At 33.5% G+C, this 22,463-nt stretch overlaps 1 protein-coding gene across 1 annotated transcript in view; it reads left to right on the top strand.

Moving 5' to 3' along the window:
* LOC145280002 (A disintegrin and metalloproteinase with thrombospondin motifs 3-like) overlaps window positions 1–22,463 on the top strand; it is a 307,054-nt gene that overhangs the window by 213,107 nt on the left and 71,484 nt on the right. The window contains exons 6-8 of the mRNA XM_080131625.1: window positions 9,757–9,840; window positions 14,221–14,368; window positions 21,080–21,185. Of these exons, the coding sequence (XP_079987751.1) occupies window positions 9,757–9,840; window positions 14,221–14,368; window positions 21,080–21,185 (338 nt within the window). The remainder of the gene's footprint in view (window positions 1–9,756; window positions 9,841–14,220; window positions 14,369–21,079; window positions 21,186–22,463) is intronic.

A 22,463-nucleotide genomic window follows, 5' to 3' on the forward strand; every position in this document is an offset into this window, starting at 1 on the left:
GCCATTCCTCGTAAATGCCAGTGTGGGTAAAGCATAGCGAGATCTCATTTGGGATAATATGCGATTTTGAATATTTAGTCAGTTTAGAGAAAAGTATCCTGATGCAAGGTTATCTTGACAAACCCCTGCACAGAGACCTTACACACTTGCGGAGAGTTACTAGTAGACACACACATACGCACGCACACACACACACACACACACACACACACCCATATATATATATATATATATATATATGACTGTTTTATTGTGTGAGGAACGGTTTCTACCAAACTATTCAGTCATTTTTTTGTCTATTCACTTGAAACTTAATATTTAGCAGTATTGGACCTGAGAAACGAATTTGATTTCGGTTTTTAGCCATTAAAACGAGGGTTCCTTTGTGCTTCAGAATTTTTTTTCCACATCATCGCCTCATCATCATCGCTATCAACGCACTTTTGCGAGGAATCATCACTATCAACGCACTTTTGCGAGGAATCATCGCTATCAACGCACTTTTGCGAGGAATCATCGCTATCAACGCACTTTTGCGAGGAATCATCGCTATCAACGCACTTTTGCGAGGAATCATCGCTATCAAAGCACTTTTGCGAGGAATCTAATAACGTACCTCTGCTTCTTACGCACGTCTATGACAGAAGTTACTCTCTTAGTCATACACCGTTAATATCTGCAACAGAGAGCTTAAATTTTCAGGCTTTGAATGCATAAGTTCAGTCCTCATAACAATGCAATTTGTAATTCCCTCTGCTTCATTCGGACGGAAAAGAAAATGGAGGTATTACTTTCGGAACACCACTTGTGTATTTTTTCTAGTTTGTTTTTCACTGGTTCACTTTTACTAGGTTATAAATTGTTTGCCTTGGGTCATTTATTTCCTATACTTTTTTTATTTATTCATTTTTTTTTATGTTTTACACAGTGGTCACCACTTATCAAGGCCCGGAACCCACTCAGGGATAAGGGTTATTGCAAGTACATTACGTTAGTGTGGAGATTTGATGAAGTGTTTACTTAAGTGGGCGGTTCATTAGGAATTTGTTAACGTTGGACTTGAAGACATCCAAGTTGTAGTCAGATGGGAAGCAGGCAGACGGAACAGAGTTCCACAGGCGTGCAGTTCTAAGAAGAAGCTTTGTTCATGGAATCCACGTTTTGATTTAGGCACGGATAAAGAGTGGGGGAAATTTTTCACACTGGATTCAGCTAGACGGGTGTTTTTCGTGAAAGATTGGTGAGGGAGGGCAGAGATTGGAGTTCAGACAAGCAGCTGCCATGGAAATAACGATAAAACAAGGATAAGTTTGCAACGTCTCTTCTGTTGGAGAGAAGTTGCAGAGTAGAGAAAAGGGCATCCCCCACTAAGCCACGAAGTCTATTTTGTACTCTGTCAAGGCAGGATAGGCTGTTTTTAGCAGCTCCTGCCCAGATATGGGAGCAGTATTCCATCCTTGGACATATTTGGCTTTTATATAGATAGAGAATTACATCAGTAGTGAGATATCTTCTCGAGCGGTAGAAGGATCCCACCATCTTTCCAGCGACCTTGGCAACAGACTTGATGTACGTGTTCCATTTCTGATCTGGAGTAAACTTATTCTTAATATTTACCACCTTTTGACTGCACAGAAATTTAAATTTCTTCTTTCTGTGCAAAATCTCTTTTCTTTATTTCTGCTTTGCATGTATTTTTTTGCGCCTTTTTCGGTTCGTTGTTTTCGCTAGTATTTTAATTGTAGTTTTTATTTTCGATTTTTGAAAGCCTTGTGAGACCAAATTGGTATTATTATATGCTGACAGCTGAAAGCAACACGTTAAGCGCGACGCCGTTATCTAGAGCCCCCCAAATGCCACGCCTTTTAAAACATAAACAAAATACGGATTTTCAAATTGACTTACTTTCAAAATAACTTTTCTTCTATTAAAAACACACAAAATATAGCTTTATTTACTTCTTTATGAGAATATTTATTTCTGAATAAAATTAATACGCAGTTTCAATTTGATGATGTTTATCCAAAATACAAATAAAAGTTTCACGCACTAATATATCTCGGACAAAATCAAATATATAGACTAAATAAACCCACGAAATGGAAAAGACAAAACTGTAACACAGCGCGTATGGTGCGCGTCTGAGAAAAAGAGCAGCAGCCGTAGGATAGAGGACTAGCAAAAATATTAGCAGCAGCTGTTTTAGCGATATGCAAATTAGCAAGTGTGCGCGAGTTTGCGTGATAAGAAAAGGAGAGAAAATACACCACGTGGTCAGAGAGAAGTAAAGTTGTAAGCTGAGGAAGATGGATGTGTGAAAACGAAGGCGAGAAAGCGCTGGCTATGATTGGCGTGAGGTGGCGGGGACAGAGACTTTTAAAAAGCACATATTATATGGCAGCGTGTTGTAAAACTTGGGCGAAAAGACTTTTGAAAGATAATGAAATGCGTTATTGTTTGAAGAACCACGATTAAATGCGTTTCATTTGCACTTTCTTTTTTTTTTTTTTTCATTTGCGATGGTACTAGACAACGTGCGAGCCCCATTGGTTGAAATGTAACGACACTGTTCGAGTGTAACGGCCACGTCACAAAACAATATATAAAGCATGGTATTGACTTTAGTCAGTACCTGACTTGTCCATCAAAATTTAGTCATTAAATATCCAACAGCTTTTGTCTTTTCATCGTTCAATAATAAACAGCGTCAACAATGTTATTTTACAATTTTATTGGCCTAAATTATATTTTCAAAAGACAGCTATTCTATATATTTTTTTACATGATCCACGACTTATCAAGGCCTGAAGTCAACTCGAGGCTAAGAGTTAATGTGTGTTAAATGGTTGGCAAGATACCACCATGGTGATCGGTTGTGGTGGAAATTTGGGCGAATTTGATTATTAAAGAAAACGGCTTAACAGGGACTAGTTTATATTCGAGTTGAAAGCGACCATATTGTAGTAAGCTGGGATGGGCAGTTCTAGGAAAGAAACTTTGCTCACGGAATTTCCGTTTAATTTTAGGAAAAGATAGAGGGTAAGGAAATTGTTGGCAATGGTTGTAGCTGGATGAGCGTTTGTCATGAATGTTTCATAGGAAGTACCATAGAGTGGAGCTCAGCCGAGCACTTGTCATGAAAATAACAATATAAGAGCAACGTGACAAAGAAGTACTAAGGCTAAGAAAAGGACATCATCCACTGGATTTCGAATCCCGTTTTGTATTGTGTCAAGGATACTCTGGGCAGCTCCTTCCCAAGTGTGACAAGAGTACTCCATCTTAGGACATATTTGACTCTTATACAGATAAGGGATTGCGTCGGGAATAAGATACCTTCTGGAGCGGTAGAATGATCCAGCCATTTTACAGCGAACTTGCTCGAGGGTTGTGGTTTTAAAATTACATTGCAATTTAAGGTGCATTAGGTCGATTAGAAAGTTCGTGCGGAACAGAAGCTTTACTCTTGATTTCAAATAATTTTTCGTTATAATACTTTTTACTTTATATATCATTTTTAGAGAGCATTCTTAGCTCTATTTAATCGTTTAAATTACAATCCCGGGCAACATCGAGTCTCCCTGCTAGTTTATATACTTATTACTAAGTTTTAAATTTGAATAATATTGTAATATGAAGTTCTATTAATAAATGAATCTATATGAAATGAAATCTTTATGGCTGTGTTTTACTTTATTAGCAGGTTGTCAAGAATATTTGTGCGGTTTTTAACTTTTACATTCAGATATTTGAATATCTCAACTCAAACAAAAATTTATTGATCGAAATAAGCACCATCAGAATCAACACTCTTGCCAACACGAAACCGGTGTATTTATGCCAGTAACGTAAAAAGCTTGCGTTCTGGTGGCGATAGAGTTGCTGAAAGCGTTTTTGATGTTGCTTAGATTTTTTCTTTAGCATTCCTCACGCAGAAAGTTGTCGAAATGCTTGAAAAAGTGGTAGTCGGTAGCTGAGAGGTCTGGAGAGTGTGGCGGATGAGACAGTTTCGTAGTCCAATTCGTTCAAAATCTGCACGGTTGGTTAAGCAACGTTCGGTCGTACATTGTCGTGGGGGAGACTGTGGCCTTTTCTGTTGATTAATGCTGGGTATTATGGGAGTTTCTGATGCATTTCATCTATTTATTAATAGTACTTCTTCGCTGCAATGGATGAGACTGGTTGCTGACCACAAAACAGTCTACATGCCCTTCTCTTTGGTGCAAATCCGGCTTAGTGAAGTGTCGTGGAACTTCGTTGGCGTCTAACCATTTAGCTGAGTGTCATCGACTGTCGTAAAGAACCTATTTTTCATCACAAGTCACAGCCCGGTCGAAAAATGGGTTGTTCTTCTTGCGTAAGAGCGGGGAAGATGACACTTCATAATGGCGTTTCTTTTGGTTGTCATTCAATTCGTGAGGCACCTATTTTTCAAGTTTGTCCTTCCAATCTTTCTCAAGCTCCAACCAGAACTTGCCCCCATACTTACAAAACTGTTTAAGTGTTGCCTTAAGGAGAAGTGCTTTCCAACACCCTGGAAAACCTCATCAGTATGCTCTGTATTTAAGAATTCAGGTGAAAAGTCATCTCCCTCATAGTACAGACCAATAAGTCTCCTGTGTGTCATGAGTAAGTTGTTGGACTCTATATTAAATAAAGTAGCCAACCACCTCAACAGAAACAACCTTCTTTGTGACATGCAATATGGTTTCTGCTCTTCAAGATCTACAGCAGATGTGCTTACGGTTATATCACATAGGATTAGTGAATCTCTTGACAAAGGTTTCCTTTCCAGGGCAATTGCTCTTGACATATCGAAGGCCTTCGATAAGGTATGGCATAAGGGCCTACTTCACAAGATTTCCAGCTACGGTATTACTGGAAATGTTTTCTCAATGGTTAAATCATTTCTCTGACAAACCGCCCCCTTAAGTAAGTCACTCTATCAAAACCCCCTATACTAATGATTACTACAATACTATCTCATTGATTACTGTACACGCAATAAGGGGGCGGAAATCGTCGTATACGTTACGTCTAATTCAGAAGTTCTTGAACAGTTGTACGTGAATTGGCTTCGACTAAGGGTCTTAATTGATCGTTGGCAACATCTGATGGCCGAACACTACGCTCATCATCTTCAAGACTCGTCGCGGCTATGAAATTTCTTAAACCACCATTGTGCTGTGCGTTCTGTAATGGTTCCTGTCCCAAACGCTTCATTGATATCGCGGGCTGTTTTACCAGTTTTTTGGGCCAATCTCGAATTGAAATAAGAAAATTTTGTGAATTTTCTTATTTTCCATCTGGTTTTCAACGTTCTGAAAAGACTGCCTAATTGTTTTATAACGATTGTAATTTAAATGGTTAGATAGAGCGAAAAACCTTATTTAAAATAAGTAAATAAATTAAGGGTATTACAACGAAACTCTTTTGAAAATACATCATTAGAAATTAAAATAAAAAATTCCGTAAGAACTTTCTAGTCAACCTAACAGACAATTAAACCCTTGTTTCCGGTGATTGTAAGAATGTAACCCGGAATAAAAGCATCTAAAACTTGTACTGCACTAACATCTCTTATCAAAGCTGAGATTGAACACTCTTAAGTGTATGGTGGCTAACATTTTAACTTTAAACAAACATTAATTTAACAGTTCGCGCATGTCGTTTCCAACAAACATGTATTTATGCACACGTGCGTTATCGTGAGTGAGCAATCAAGCAAGAATCACAAAAGTCATTATTCATACGTGCGCGGTCGTTGGATTTCCATTCTTTTTTTACATTTTGATCTCTTAACAGCTATTTTTACCGATTAAAATCCCATAAAACAACCCACAAAAAATGCAATTATTTGACCCGCCTCGCGCCGTTCTGCCACCTTGTCTCAAAAGAAGATACAGTTTGAAGAAATGGAGACAGACAGACAGACAGACATAGTAAGTTTTATAAATTAGATTTCTGGAAAACTCAACTAATATCATGCAAATATTTGCTGATGATGTGAAATCCGAAAATGTTTACTCGTTGTTTTTAATGATTAAGTCAATTTTGAAAGCCTGTAAAACAGATCAGCATCTACGGCTTATAATTAAAAACATTTGATTTAACGACAATAATAAAAACAAACTCAGCTATTGCATGTTCGTTGTATGTCTAGAAACTCGTATTCGATGATGCAATCTCTTATAAACAACAAATGAGATACCCGTATTATTTGGATTTTTCGGACTACTGCTATTGTTTCGGTCGATGGAACCTCTGACTTTCTTCATTTGCATCTTGTCAACTCGGGAATCTTTCTGTGGAACTCTGGTATCTTTCTGTGGAACTCTAGAATCTTTTTTATCGATCTTTGGGGGGATCTTTCTTTGTCCAGCTCGGAGGATCTTTCTGTCAAAATCGGGAATCTGCACGGAATTTCAAACAGAACCCTTTGTTAAATCCAGGGAGGTGGCATGTTCTCGTTCTGTCAACCGTAACTGGATAGAAATACTAAATAATTCGCAATTGTATTTGGAGTCTCGCCTGCCCTAAGGATTGAACTTTTAACCTCTGGAAGAGTATAACTTACAACCAAATTACCAAGTACTTTATCCATTACGCCACGTTTCCTTGCGCAAGGATTATGCAATAAAACAAATGAGCAATACCCATCTAAAATATTCGTAGAGTAAGACACGTTTTTTTTCCTCATTATCCCTCAGAATATGTTCTCAGATATCAAAGAATTTTTCCGGGAGCTAACATGAGATACACAGATATCCGAATGTTCGATTAAAACTTTCTTTGGCATTTACAAACATTCAGTTATTGACGAAGTAAAGAACATCAATTTTTATCTTCCCAAATCGACGTTAAATATGTTATAGCATATCTTAATTTCGGTCTCTTAATCTTACTGAATTCCAGGACAAGAATTCATTTGGTCTGGTGGAGTCGCTTGCTTAGCACTGTTAGTAGAGGTAATATCATTTGAAGAAGATGCACAATTTCTTGTTATGAAAAGGGACAGACCCCAGTAAGTAAGAAGGAAAATTAGATAAGTTTGAAAATGATATTTGGAAAAGGTTAGAATCGAACTCAGCAAGAAAAGTTAAAAAAAAAAAAGAATATATATTGAAATCCTATGAATGCAGAATGATTGTCATTGTCCTCTCAAATAACTAAATATTATTTATGTCAGAGATAGATATTTAATTTAGGAATGCGGTCGATTGTTCATTCTTTTAGAAATAACTGGATAATACATATGTCAGTTAAAAGAATGGACCAGACGAGTTTAGAAATGAGTAACAAAATAGGTTAGATATTGAACAATTCAAATTGGGAATTCTTTGTTTGCCGAAAGTGTGTTTGGACATACATAGGTAAAATCTACGCGAATAAATTTCACGTGGCGAAGCAGGCCTCTGACGTCATTAAGAAAGGAGATTTCCAATATATGGAGACAGGGTTCGAAGTTAGGAGATAGTCACAGACAGAGCCAGAGAGCTAGAGAAGAGACTCGGAGAGTCGGTCAGACTGGGAGCTGATGCTCTTTAGAGGCGAAAAAGGGAAGAGCAGACCATGTAGTCGAAAAAGCTTGAATCCCTGACATTATCAATCATCCAAAATCATATACTATTTGTAATCTGTTGTCTTCACCTGTCATCATTCCACCAAAGGGAAAGGTAATTGTGTTTTGACTATCATCTTGTAGATGAACTTTGTATAACCCTCTTCCAAGTAATGTGTCCACCATTATCAGTAATGATTCTCTCCTCTCATGTAAAAAGAACTTTACACATCATATCTCTCCGCCTCCGTTATAAATGCTTTTGTTATGAATGTATTCCTGTCATCATCTTCTGCATTATGTGCCTCAATATGTACAATATCTACAAAACAGTATGAGCTACGGCGTAGCTACAGACTGGATCCGACCTGTGTTTGGAATACTTTATTTTGAATATTTGGTCAGGATTTACATGTAAGTGGGAAGTATCTTCATGCCAGTTTGTCCTGAAAATTACCTGTCTTTTGCGTGTCTGTTCTAGGTCTAGAATTCTGGAATATTTCTGTCGAACTCTGTAATCTGCGTGGAATTTCGAACGGAACTCTTTGTTTAATCCATGAGTAAATAGACTAAAATGTATTTCTTATTTATTTATACAGGTTTTACAAACATGTATTGGGGGGGTCTTTTACAAAGGGTTCACCACTTATCAAGGCCCGGAGGCCACTCAAGGATAAAGGTTATTGATTGTACAGTGGTCAATGTGATAATTTCTTAGTAATCGTTAGTAGTAGAAATTTGGTAAATTGGATCTTTTAATGGGACGGTTCATCAAGAATTTGTTTACATTGGACTTGAAGACAACCAAATTGTAGTCAGCTGGAAAACAGGAAAACGGAAGAGAGTTCCACAGACGTGCAGTTCTAAGAAAGAAGCTTTGTTCATGGAATCTACGTTTAGGTTTAGGCACAGATAAAGACTGGGGAAAATTATTGACAATGGTTTCAGTGAGACGGGTGTTTTTCGTGAAAGATTGGCGAGGGGGGGAGGATCATAGATTGGAGTTCAGACGAGCACATGCCATGGAAATAACGATAAAGCAGAGACAGGCCCGCAACGTCTCTTCTGTGGGAAAGAGGTTGCAGGGAAGAGAAGAGAGCATCCCCCACTAAGTTACATTTGCGACGATACCCGCGTTAGAAGTCGTCTTCATTTCTTTTTTTTTTTTTTTTTTTTTTTTTTTTTTTTTCGTTAGCTAAAGGAAGAAAGTGTACTCACAGCTTCAATACACCTTATTTTATGAATGAGTGGATCCGCCAAAATTGAAACTAATCATCTAATAGGAAAACAACAAATATTGAATTAATAAAAAAAATGTTTTAAAACGAATATGCAAATTTGTTATCATTTTAGAGTCGCTGGTATATTCAGGCCTAAGAATAATACATGTATTCATTGTAAAGATAGAAACGGCGAATTTTAATTTTAATGTCAATTCGACAAATAACTCAACTTTCTATATTAGATTAAAATAATATAGTGTGTAGGAAATGTAAAGTCACACGTTTTAGAAAACATTTAATGAATTTAAATAAGAAAATTGAAAACCTGAAAATGTTGAGAAATCATAAAATCATTTTTTTATTTATTTATTTTTATTTTTTATTTTTATTTATTTATTTATTTTTTTTTTGTGCTGTTATTAAATTCCGAATTTTCGCTAATAACATGGCTTTATCAAGAAGATATCAGTTCGCTTGAGTTTTTTTTTTTCTTCTTCATAATGATGTAATGAGGTGTCGTATGTGTCGCATAACGGTTTATATAACATGGGTGTTTGTATACAATATTATGTAGTGTCTTTACGTCTGTGCATAACAAAACTTTCGAGTGTATATAACGTCTCGTTTGTGCCCCTCATTTCTTTTTTTTTTTTTTTCGTTAGCTAAAAGAAAGTGTACTTAACAAAAATCATAGCTTCAATACACCTTATTTTATGAATGAGTGGATCTGCCAAAATTGAAGACCATTTTTAGTGCACCTATTTCGCAAAAGTGTTACGAAGTACATCAATATTTGCACTTTAAATGATAGGAATCCTATTAAAGATGTTATTTGAATAAGAACGTGTATTGCTTATTTGTTTGTACAGGCTTTCCAAACATCCTGCCGGTTGTAATTACGATTGTATATTTTTTACATCTGCCACTTGAGACGAAAGTAAACAACTAAATAAACGTTTTCTTTTTTTCCAGATGAATGCCGTCTACCAGCATCCTTCACTTGGATTCAAGATCAAAGTGGTTCTTAAACGCGTCGTTGTTCTTGAAGAAAGAGACGTAAGTCGAAAATCATTAACTAACTTCAAAACAATCGTTCAACTTTCAAATTAATTGTATATGTGCATCTGCGTATGTGTCAATGTTCAAGAAACGACCAGAGTTTCTATGAATATGTAATACAATACAATTGAATAAGGCAAAGCAAAGCATAAATTACAAACAAAAAAATATTTCTTGCAAATATAAAAGTATGTTAGATTATTTAACTCCGCTCTAGCGAGTTTGACACAAGGTCAGGTGTGATTTTGATGAAAATCTTTTTGTGGAACTAACAGAGCGCATATTAGCGCGTATGAAAATATCTGCAGCACCATCTGAAGGATGGATGGCAAGTGATTTTATTAGCAGCAGGAACAGCGTTTGAACGCGTATGCAAATTAGGAAGTGTGCGCGAGCTGGCGCGTAAAGGAAAAAAATGGACATCACGTTGTCGAAGAAAAGCAAAGTCGGCTCCAAAGGAGATGGACATGTAAAGTGAAGGCGAGAATGGGCTGGCTGTGGCCAACGTGCGGTCGGAAGAAAGAGAAACGTCCCAGGTTAGATGGACATGTGGTAGCGAGAGGTTTTTTAAGTGGTGTCTGGATTAGAGAGTTACGGTGATAAATCTTTTTGTTAAAAAAAGAAAAAAAAATACCGCCACGGATTTATTTATTTATTTATTTATTTATTTATTGTTTGCTTGTTTCTGCGACATCATAGAATAAACCGGGTTTGAACTTGGCACATTCAGCTTTTTAGTTTATGTCATTAATTACTTAGCCATCGTCAATATATTATCGTATTATAGCTGAAAAAATAATAGCAATTTTCTAAATTTCAATGATGGCAAATATGTAGAAACACGTGTATGTAAGTCGATGCATACTTCCGGTAAACATCGATCGGTATATCCGGAAAATATACTGTCTCACAACAATTCCGGAAGTAAAGAGTATTTCTTTGGGATTCTCTTGCCTCATAACGTTACGTAAAATTAAAACGATATACGTCCTGAACAGCTACAAAGACAAAACTTGCTTCAAATATTATATTTGAAAAGAGATTTATTGTTCTCATCTTTAAGTATTGTTTTCACAACGTTCCAAACTTCTTCGTGTATCTTATCAAACTCGGGAATCTATCTATCGAACTCGGGAATCTATCTATCGAACTCGGGAATCTATCTATCGAACTCGGGAATCTATCTATCGAACTCGGGAATCTATCTATCGAACTCTGGAATCTATCTATCGAACTCTGGAATCTATCTATCGAACTCTGGAATCTATCTATCGAACTCGGGAATCTATCTATCGAACTCGGGAATCTATCTATCGAACTCGGGAATCTATCTATCAAACTCGGGAATCTTTCTATCGAACTCGGGAATCTTTCTATCAAACTCGGGAATCTTTCTATCGAACTCGGGTATCTGCCGGAAATTTCGGACGGGACCCTCTATTTAATCCACCTGGGTAGCATATTCCCGTTTCGTCAGCCATAATCGGGATGAAATTCTAAATGATTCGCAATTATATTTTTAGTATCTCCCGCACTTAAGATTGAATCCTCAACTCTCAGAAGAGTGTCACTTATAACTAGGGCCATGACAACAAAATATTCTTTTTATTGTTTGGAATCTCAAGTATATATCCGACACAGTTAATCAACTGAGAACCACTTCACTCTATATAAAATCATATAAGATATCAACAGATACACACTCGAGAGTCAAAACAATGAAAAGAATATGCTGTTGTCATAGCCCTACTTACAACTGAATTTTACTAGGTATCTTATCCGTTATTTCACGGTTCCTTGCGGACAATTCTAGTATGAATTTTATAAACAATTAAAAGAAACATTTAAAAAATTTTTTGATTTTCCCATAAATGAGGTATTTTATTTGGTAAACAAAAATAATTACACTTGTAAAACTCGGACAATAGTATCACAGAGGATGGATGCTGCACCGTTTTTTTTGTTGTTTTTTTTTGTTTGTTTGTTTTTTTAATTTTAATGTGCTTCTTATATCCATGTATTTAAACACAACAAAATCATTGTGTACACTGCTCAACCGCACAAAATCTCATTAAAAGTGCATACGCATTGGGAGTGGACAGCAGGCGCACTTTTAGCGAATTTCGGGATGCTGATATATTGTGTCATGCTTCAAAAGTGTTTAGGGTGAAAGTGTTTCCCAAAGTCATGAGATCCGACCTTGTAGACATGTCCATGTGTGTGTCAAAGGTTAAAAATATGTTGACTTGCCGTAGCTTCTGCTGCTACTGATGATGAGTTAAAAATTTTACTGGTGTTTACTAATTCAGTTGCTAGAGGCAACTTCAGGTGCTTACAGACTCTTGCCTAAGCATCCCAGTCGAGGATATGCTCTCGCCAACAGTCCGGCAGCAAGTGGACCATTTCGGTGGTCTCTTATCTTTTGAGCTGATATTTTGATTTTGATTAGTTCTATGAGGTTCTCCCTCCCAGGCATTGCTTTTCCTCTTTGAGGATGACTTAGTTTATCGCAAACTGCTTCAGGTGCTCGTGCCTGGGAATGTTGACAGGGGCAGCCTAGGTAATTTTAAATATACCGGAGTGACCCTTCTTCAGCGGCGCTGGTTTGATTCTCTCCAGCTTCCGGCTTTGTGACATATCTTCTTGTGGTAGGAAGAAAGTAAATACCTAGTTAGTAGATACCGTAAGTTCGTCGAACGCAAAGAAAGCAAGACTTTCGAAATATGGAAGCCGACTGATAGAGTATCCATCTCTGAACGATTTCTAAGCGGTTAATGTCGTGAACAGGAACGCTTATACTGATGATGCGAATTCCAAGTGTCCTCACACTAGAGCTGCATACAGTTTTAAAAACAGAGTTGTAAAGTGACTAACAAGTCTTGCTCAGTGATGCTAAAACACCTTCAGCTTTCTTGCAAATTTTAGAGATATGCTTTGTCCAACGTAAACCGTTGCTGGTAGTATAATGGACGTCCTTATGTCGGAAAGCGATTACATCAACTAGTATTAATCTTGACAAGGATCAAACTAAATGCAGATCCAAGTGACACGAAGTTTGAGAGATAAACCAATTCCCACGAAATATAACAGAAAGAATTACCTGAAGATTAGATATGAGGTTCAAGAGACCAAAGTTGAATTAAAAGAAAAAAAAAACCCAAAGAGACGTCAGTCGACATGTCGCAAGACTTCACGGATTTTGAGGTTGAAAGAGATTAAGTACTTAGGGGAGGGATCACGAGAAGTTTTTTTACTTGGAGGGCATCCTTTATCAAGGCCCGAAGGCCATTCGAGGATAAGGGTTAATGAATGTAAGGTGGTAATAAAATAATCCTTAATGATGCGCATTGAGTGAAATTGATTTATGAAGACGACCGCACAGGAACTTGCTTCGATTAAATTTGAAGTCTACCATGTTGTATTCAGCCGGAAAGTATGCCAGCGAAACAGTGTTCTAAAGGCGGACAGTTCTGAGAAAGAAACTCTGTTCATGGAATCTGCATCAACATTTAGGCACAGATAGAGAGTGGGGAAAATTATATATAGTGATTTTAGCTTGTCTAGTACTTTTGTAAAAGTTTGGCAAGCCGATGCCATTATTTAGTCTCGAAAGACAAAGGATACCCTCTGTGCGTGTAACTGTGAGGCAAGGGTTTCCCAATCCCCAACCACACCCCTCCTGAATCGGCACTGTTTGAGTCCAGTGGCAAGAAGAAATCCAAGCCGACTAGAAAGATGCTGAGATAAGCGGAGAGCACATACAGCACCTGGAAGTCCCAAATGGTTACCCATTCAGTACTGACCAAGTTCAATATTGCTTAACTTTGCAACGGGAACCGGTGTGTCAGCGTGATTATGCCGTTTGCAAGTTTGGCAAGCGGGAACCATAAATTGGGGTTCACACGAGCACTTACCATGAAAATAGCGATAGAGTATAGACAGGCTGGCGACGTCTTTTCTGTGGGGAAGAGGTTGCAGGGAAGAAAAAAAGGACATCACCTAATATCCAAGGTTCTAAGATAAAGTGCGTTTTGTGGAACGAACTGGATTTGAACTTGGGACGTTCCGTATAGTTAGCCACTGAACCACAATCACCAAGTGAAGACGTGTTAATTGACCATGACCAAATGGTTAACATTGCATCTGTATTTCACGCATCAAATTTCTTTTTATATATAATTGTCATGTTTATTTTTCTTGTAATCAATTAAAGCAAGCTTTTAAACACGAATACTAAATTTTAAAATCTCGTCTGTTTATTTTATGAATTCTCAATTTTGGCAAAATAGGATTTTTTTTTCGTGTTTGCATTTGCAAATCTTCAATGAAAATTGTATTCTTATTTGTAAATGCAGGCTTATTTTTATTGCTATGTAGTCCCGTACCATTGTGGATGAATCGAATGCCCAGAACACTCTTGACCGTTTCTGCCAGTGGTCAAACAGGTTCCACATGAAAAATAGAGATAAAGAGAGCAACTATGATATTGCCATCTTCTTGACCCGAAGGAACATTGGACCAGCAGGTGAGATCTTCCATACTGTCATATATATATATATATATATATATATATATATATATATATATATATATATTATATTATATTATATTATATATATATTATATTATATATATATTATATTATATTATATATATATTATATTATATATATATTATATTATATTATATATATATTATATTATATATATATATATTATATTATATATATATATATATTATATTATATATATATATATATATATATATATATATATATATATATATATATATATACAAGTTAGAAAAACATTTCATCCAAGGCATGAAAATTGTTAAACAAAATGTTTTTACTATAGGCTTTAAAAATAAAAGTACAAGATTCAATTTGAAATTTATTTATCTTTAAAGTGCACTTTTATAAATTTTACAAAGGTATAAAAATTTAATTTAAATTGAATCAAAAAGTTACCTTGGATTTATTTTATGTAATGTACATTCTGTTGCACTTTAAAAAAATCATTGAAAATGTTATGTCTATATCATTAATTGCTAGATGAAAGATAATTTTTTTAAATTGCAACAAAATGTACATTACATAAAATAAATCCAAGGTAATTTTTTGATTTAAATTACATTTTTATACCTTACTTTGTAAAATTTATACAAGTACACTTTGAAGATAAATAAATTTCAAATTGAATCTTGTACCTTTATTTTTAAAGCCTATTGTAAAACATTTTGTTTAACAATTTTCATGCCTTGGATGAAATGCTTTTCTAACTTGTATCTTCTCTTTTAAAGATTATATTTTAAAACTATCCTCTCTATTTCAGTCTGTATTTTTCCTCACACCACAACTGAATTTTTCAACCCCCTCTTTGTATTATTACAGGTCTGAATATTCTCTCTGTTTCAGTTTGTATTTCTCCTCACACCACAACTCCTTTTTTGCAACCCCCTCATTGTAATACAGGTCTGAATAATGAGAAAATCTGGATTGTTTTAACAAAAATTTAAAAATAACTTTTTTAGATTAAATTTTTAAAACTTCTTTCAGAATAGAAAATCTTTAAAATTTAATAAGAAACATATTTCATATAGGTTTCATTAACAAATATTCAGTGCATAACGAGAAGAATAGAGATGAAAATTTCAAAAGGACTGTATAACTGGTTACGGTGAATATTAGTCCTCGCCAGCGAAAATCTTTGTTACTCTAGTATTTAAAACATTTTGTGACCCACTCTTTCGCGCGAGGACTAATATATATATTATTTTTCGTACCTAAAGGCACTAGTGTTTCAGACTTTCGCAATTATCAGTGTAGGTGACAATTCCTACCGGTCGGGAGATTTGAACCGAGCTACAAAGCCATCTTTGACTCCATTTGCTAAGCTTTTACCTCCAGGCCCATAACAATTGCCACGGGAATTAACAACTTATGAACGCCAAATTCAGTAGACAGTCTAGAGTGTTCAAACAAATGGAAGTCGTGAACTTTGCATAAATGCTAGTTGACTGCCTTTTAGTTTCTATTTCCTCGACAGTGCTCAACCTTAAATAATAATTGTGTGCGCGCGCGTGTACAGGATAAGTTTTTAACCGAATGAATTGAGCATTGTGAATTTTGGAGTATATATTATAGTCAACACAGTGAGTTACATGGGCACATTATTTTTTTTATCAATCTTAAGATTTTAGGAACGCGTTTATATAAAGCTGTGTGTGTGTGCGCGCGCGCGTGTGTGTAATACATATATATATATATATATATATATATATATATATATTCATATTCAACAGACTTATTTCGGATTTTTCTTGTTCTGGATGTTACCATCTTTGCTATTGGATTTTAATCATATCTTTTTTCTCCCTTTTTTCCGTTTCTTGCTTTCTCAATCTCCTTGAATCCCTATAGACTGTCTCAAACTGTTAAATGACTTTTTTATGCAAATGTGATAAACTTCATATTTGTTTCTTGTGATGCATTAACCAGCAAAATTCATTGTATATTTTGCAAACCTCTTCCCCCCTGATGAGAAGAATTGCATTCTTCGAAACTCCATGGAATAAGGTTTTTCTTATTTTATTTGTATTCCTTGTCGAATAATTAAAATTTTTGTATACCTTCTTTACAGGTTTATAAAGTTCTTTTTTTTTTTTAATTTGAATAAATTTTCAATATCAAGAGTTTTATGTTTTATATAATTGTACGGAATAAAACCCTGAGCTAATAATTATGTGCTTGTTAAGATTCTATACTATTAGACTTATTATAATTATTTATTTATTATCATCTATATATTAATACGATAGCATGTGTGTTCTTTTGTGTGTCACGCTTACATCCGGGTCGTTTAAGTGTTATGTTCTTTTATTTCTTGTCAAAATTTTACCCATAATTCTTCATAAGTTTTGGTTTCGATTTCGACTATAGCTGATGGCACTTAAATCATCTATTTTCTTAATAAATAATTTTATCAAGAATTCTTCATAAGTTTTGGTTTCGGTTTCAGCTGAAGGAACTCAAGTTATATATATATAGTAAGTTATAAAATGTATATGGCGATTAAGCTACACTGAATATTTCACGCTTCATCCACTTTAGGATTCTTCAGGCTTATGCGTGAATTCTGTGGTTGTTTGTCGTTTTTATATGCGCATCTTCTATTGAAATTTTGGTTAGCCAATCAGCTTTCTAGTATCACACACACACACACACACACACACACATATATATAATTTCATAAGTCTTTATTTCGGTTTCGATTCAAACTAATGCACTCAAGTCATATGGACATAATTTTTATTTTTGAAATTGCAACTTTATAACATATACAAATCAACAGAACATTAACTCTATAATAGTATATACGAAATCTGCATAAATTAAAATATCATATTTAAGCGTAATTTACGATCGGGCTTTGCCGAGCGTTCGTGCTAGCTAAGATAAATACTTTTGCAGTTTTAACAAAAAAGCTACAATAATATCAGTGTCAAAATCAATATGAATGAGTCTCCTGTGGAATTTCCACAGGTCCTGCTAGTTATTATTATTAATGTAAGCGTCACCATTTAGACTTGCTATAGAAATTTTACTATACCTCCAAAAGAATAACAAAAACGTTAAAAGTTTTATTGTTTATACCCGTTTTGGGAGATGTATCCTCATAGTGTCTGTATATTTCTATGCATAGTATTCACATTTGGTTGACTCGTTGGATACAGACTGGTGTTTGTTTCTTTCAAACATGGTCGCGTTGTTGGAAGTAGTGTGAATGTTATTTAAAATTTATTAGTCGCGGAGAAGATACGTTTAAGTGACGGACTTCGGTAGTCTGGGCGATTACGTAGAAAACCTAAATATATCTTGAACTTTCTGAGAATTGAATGGTTTACGAAACACGGAAATCTTAAAATATAAAGTTCGAATCACGCAAAGAATGTGAATGCATTATATTACAAGAGAATGCATTATATAAAGCAGTTAGCATACTAAGAGAAATCATAGTATAGAAACCATATATTTTTTATATAAAAAAGGTTAGCTATGGTTTGCTTTTGAATGAAAAATGTTATATGCCTAGGGTTTAAACCTTTAATGAAACAAAATGTTGTTATTAATCAGAGACATGCAATAAAATGTCACAATGAAAAGGAAAGAAAACAGGAATACGTTATAAGAATAATCAGAGACCATTGAGCCTCCATTTTGTAAATACCAAAGTCTGGTGTGTTCAGAGACCCACACTGTCAACTAAGTTCCAACCCCTGTCCCATCGCCGCAATGTTGCATCTCTGTGTCTGTTTCTCAAATATTTTAATGCAATGCGATATGATGAATTAATCACACTCATCTCCCCTCGACATATATACGCCTGACAAACCTGTTTAGCAGCAAAATCACACCCCATTACTGTAGCTGTCCCGGAAAACCTTCTACTCTAATAGATTCTCCCCTTGGACTGCTAGAATATTCTGTTACCTGCTTCCCTGACTGTACTGACATGCAGAAGTTTAAATATAATGTAAACCGACATCTTGCTCATCACCCTTAAACACTTTTTTCTCGCTCTGACATTGATATTAAAAGCCTACTTTTCCTATTTAAAAATTATTAAAGTGAACTTGATATATTCGGTCATGGATATGCGAACGACTACGTCAAGATTAACTAATTTGTATATTCTTTTGAAAAACGAGCGTTTATTAATTACTCATTTTAATGGATTTATATTAGATGTTTAGCTTCATTTTATATATAGTTTGTACATTGTACATAACTGTAGCATTTCGGCTGAAAACGAACTAGCACGCCGACATGTTTATATAAGTGTTAAATGACTTTTTTTTATACAAATATGATGAATTCCATATTGTTTGTTTCTTGTGATGCATTAACCTGCAAAATTCATTGTATATTTTGAAAAACCTCTTCCCCCTGATGAGAAGAATTGCATTCTTCGAAACTCCATGGAGTAAAGTTTTTCTTCTTGTATTTGTACTCTTTGTCGAATAATTAAAATTGTGTATACCTGCCTTATAGGTTTTTTTTGTTTTGTTTGTTTGTTTGTTTTGAAAATTTGAATAAAGTTTCAATACAAATATTTTTATTTTATATTATACATATGATACATACATATAAAATATTATATTTATGCATGTAATATTATATTTATGCATGTAATATTATATGTATACATGTAGTATTACATTTATACATGTAGTATTATTTATATATGTAGTAGTATTATTTATATATGTAGTAGTATTATTTATATATGTAGTAGTATTATATATGTAGTAGTATTATTTATATATGTAGTAGTATTATTTATATATGTAGTAGTATTATTTATATATGTAGTAGTATTATTTATATATGTAGTAGTATTATTTATATATGTAGTAGTATTATATATGTAGTAGTATTATTTATATATGTAGTAGTATTATTTATATATGTTGTAGTATTATTTATATATGTTGTAGTATTATTTATATATGTAGTAGTATTATATATATATGTAGTATTATATATATGTAGTATTATATATATATGTAGTATTATATATATATGTAGTATTATATATATATGTAGTATTATGTATATATGTAGTATTATATATATATATGTAGTATTGTATTATATATATATATGTAGTATTATATATATATATGTAGTATTATATATATATGTAGTATTATATATATGTAGTATTATATATATGTAGTATTATATATATATGTAGTATTATATATATATGTAGTATTATATATATATATGTAGTATTATATATATGTAGTATTATATATATGTAGTATTATATATATGTAGTATTATATATATGTAGTATTATATATATATGTAGTATTATATATATATATATGTAGTATTATATATATATGTAGTATTATATATATATGTAGTATTATATATATATGTAGTATTATATATATGTAGTATTATATATATGTAGTATTATATATATGTAGTATTATATATATGTAGTATTATATATATGTAGTATTATATATATGTAGTATTATATATATGTAGTATTATATATATAGTATTATATATATATGTAGTATTATATATGTAGTATTATATATATATGTAGTATTATATATATATGTAGTATTATATATATATATGTAGTATTATATATATATGTAGTATTATATGTATATATATGAAGTATTATATATATGTAGTATTATATATATGTAGTATTATATGTATATATATGAAGTATTATATATATGTAGTATTATATGTATTATATGTATATATATGTAGTATTATATGTGTATATATATGTAGTATTATACATATATATGTAGTATCATACATATATATGTAGTATCATACATATATATGTAGTATCATACATATATATGTAGTATCATACATATATACGTATATATGTGTAGTATCATACATGTATACGTATATATGTGTAGTATCATACATGTATACGTATATATATGTAGTATCATACATGTATACGTATATGTAGTATCATACATGTATACGTATATATATGTAGTATCACACATGTATATGTAGTATTATACATGTATATGTATATAGATGTAGTATTATACATATGTATATATGTAGTATTATATATATGTATATATATGTATATATGTAGTATTATATATATGTATATATATGTATATATGTAGTATTATATATATGTATATATATGTATATACATGTAGTATTATATATATGTATATATATGTATATACATGTAGTATTATATATATATGTATATATATATGTATATATGTAGTATTATATATATATTACACATATTATATGTTTTATGTATGTTCGAAACGTCTCTATCAAACAATATTTGGTCGACATACTTTAAATTGATATATAGTTTATTTGAACTTCGCAAACATTTTCAATTTTGTCTTTAGCAGGTGAAAATCACTGCTAATGATCTACTAGTAATTAAGATAAAAAAAGGAAAAGCCAGTATTAATCAAAGTAGACTTGTGATCAAACAGACACCAGATAACAACCTGTTTTTACCAGTAAGCGATCACTGCTAATGATGAGAACTCGTAGAAATAGTAAATACCTACCCTGAATATATTGACAATTTGGAGCCAAGATTGAAAATAATTTTTTTTTGTCTTTATTTTTTCTTCTTGTAAATAGTGTTACCATCTAGTCTGGTTAATACTTTTTTATTACTATTTTCAGGTTATGCCCCTGTAACTGGAATGTGTCGACCCCATAGAAGTTGCTCAATCAATAAAGACGATGGCCTGACATCCGGCTTCATCATAGCACACGAAGCTGCTCATGTGTGAGTAATATATATATATATATATATATATATATATATATATATATATATATATATATATATATATATATATATATAACATGTTTTCAAATCGTGAACATATTACTTAACACACAAGGCGATGGTTTAAATTACCTAGCAGACACCATTCTCGAGTGTATTCGGTCTCTCTGCACAAAGATTTGTCAGGACAGCCTGACCTGAGTATACTTCACGGTACAAGTAAACCCTAACGAAACATTTAAAACATTAATAAGATTCCCTCGACACTGATATACACTAGTTCACAATCGGAATGAGGCACTTGTAGTGTCACTCCTGGTTACAGGTAGTGCATTTTCGCGATGGAAACATCTTTAAAAATGCCAAGAACAGCTCTAGCAATTAATATGCATATAATTAAATTGGCGAGTGTAAAAAAGCAGGGATGAAAACATGAATGGGTTACCAGTTAACAACAGAAATTTCGGAGTGAAGTCATTAAATTAATACACCGAACAAAATATCTTTTAGCAACAATTTAGCAGATGTAAAATATATTGCGAAAGACCAAAGTTTGTTGAAGTTTTAAAGTTCTTTAATAAGAAGTAGGCAAAATCATCAAAGTTCCGTTGCGTGTGTATGTGTGTGAGTTTACCTTTTGTTCTTCGCTGAGTTCACTGAAGACACATAACAGTATAGCATAAGAACGGCATACTTATTAACAAGAAAAATGAATTTCGTCTTGGAATATCAACAGCTGACATGCTGACTGCGATATTGCACACATTAAGTGGGTCTCTTTACAGGGGATGATTACTTGTCAATGAGACGGTGCTTCTCAGCTGTTCTCAATAGCACAAAGTAACCATTATATATGAGGCGCTGAATGTCATAACTCGGTAAGCGCCATCGCGGCAAAATATCAAGTTATGATATCATTTTATTCCCCATAGCCTCCTCTAATACATACAAGAGTAGTTATACTCGAATTCAGACCGAAACATGGGTAGAAATCGACTAATGTACAGTACACCCACCAAACTAAACTTTAACAGTGTTTTTCTCCGTTTTTGGTTTGTGGCGCTTACCGAGTTATGACATTTAATGGTTCATTTGTTATTTATCCTATATTGTTTGTCGTAATAATTTGTTAACGTTTATCTTACTAGTTCATTCATAATTAAAGGGAAGGGCGAATCGCAGTAGTGAAAGCAATGCAATAGCTTTGACATACGAGGTGACTTCAATAAGTTTCCAGACTTTTTTCGTGTGGATACTTTTATTGGTATTACACAC

The sequence above is a fragment of the Euprymna scolopes genome, chromosome 7 (assembly GCF_053919585.1).
Source record: "Euprymna scolopes isolate OS-2025 chromosome 7, ASM5391958v1, whole genome shotgun sequence".
Lineage (NCBI taxonomy): Eukaryota > Metazoa > Mollusca > Cephalopoda > Sepiida > Sepiolidae > Euprymna > Euprymna scolopes.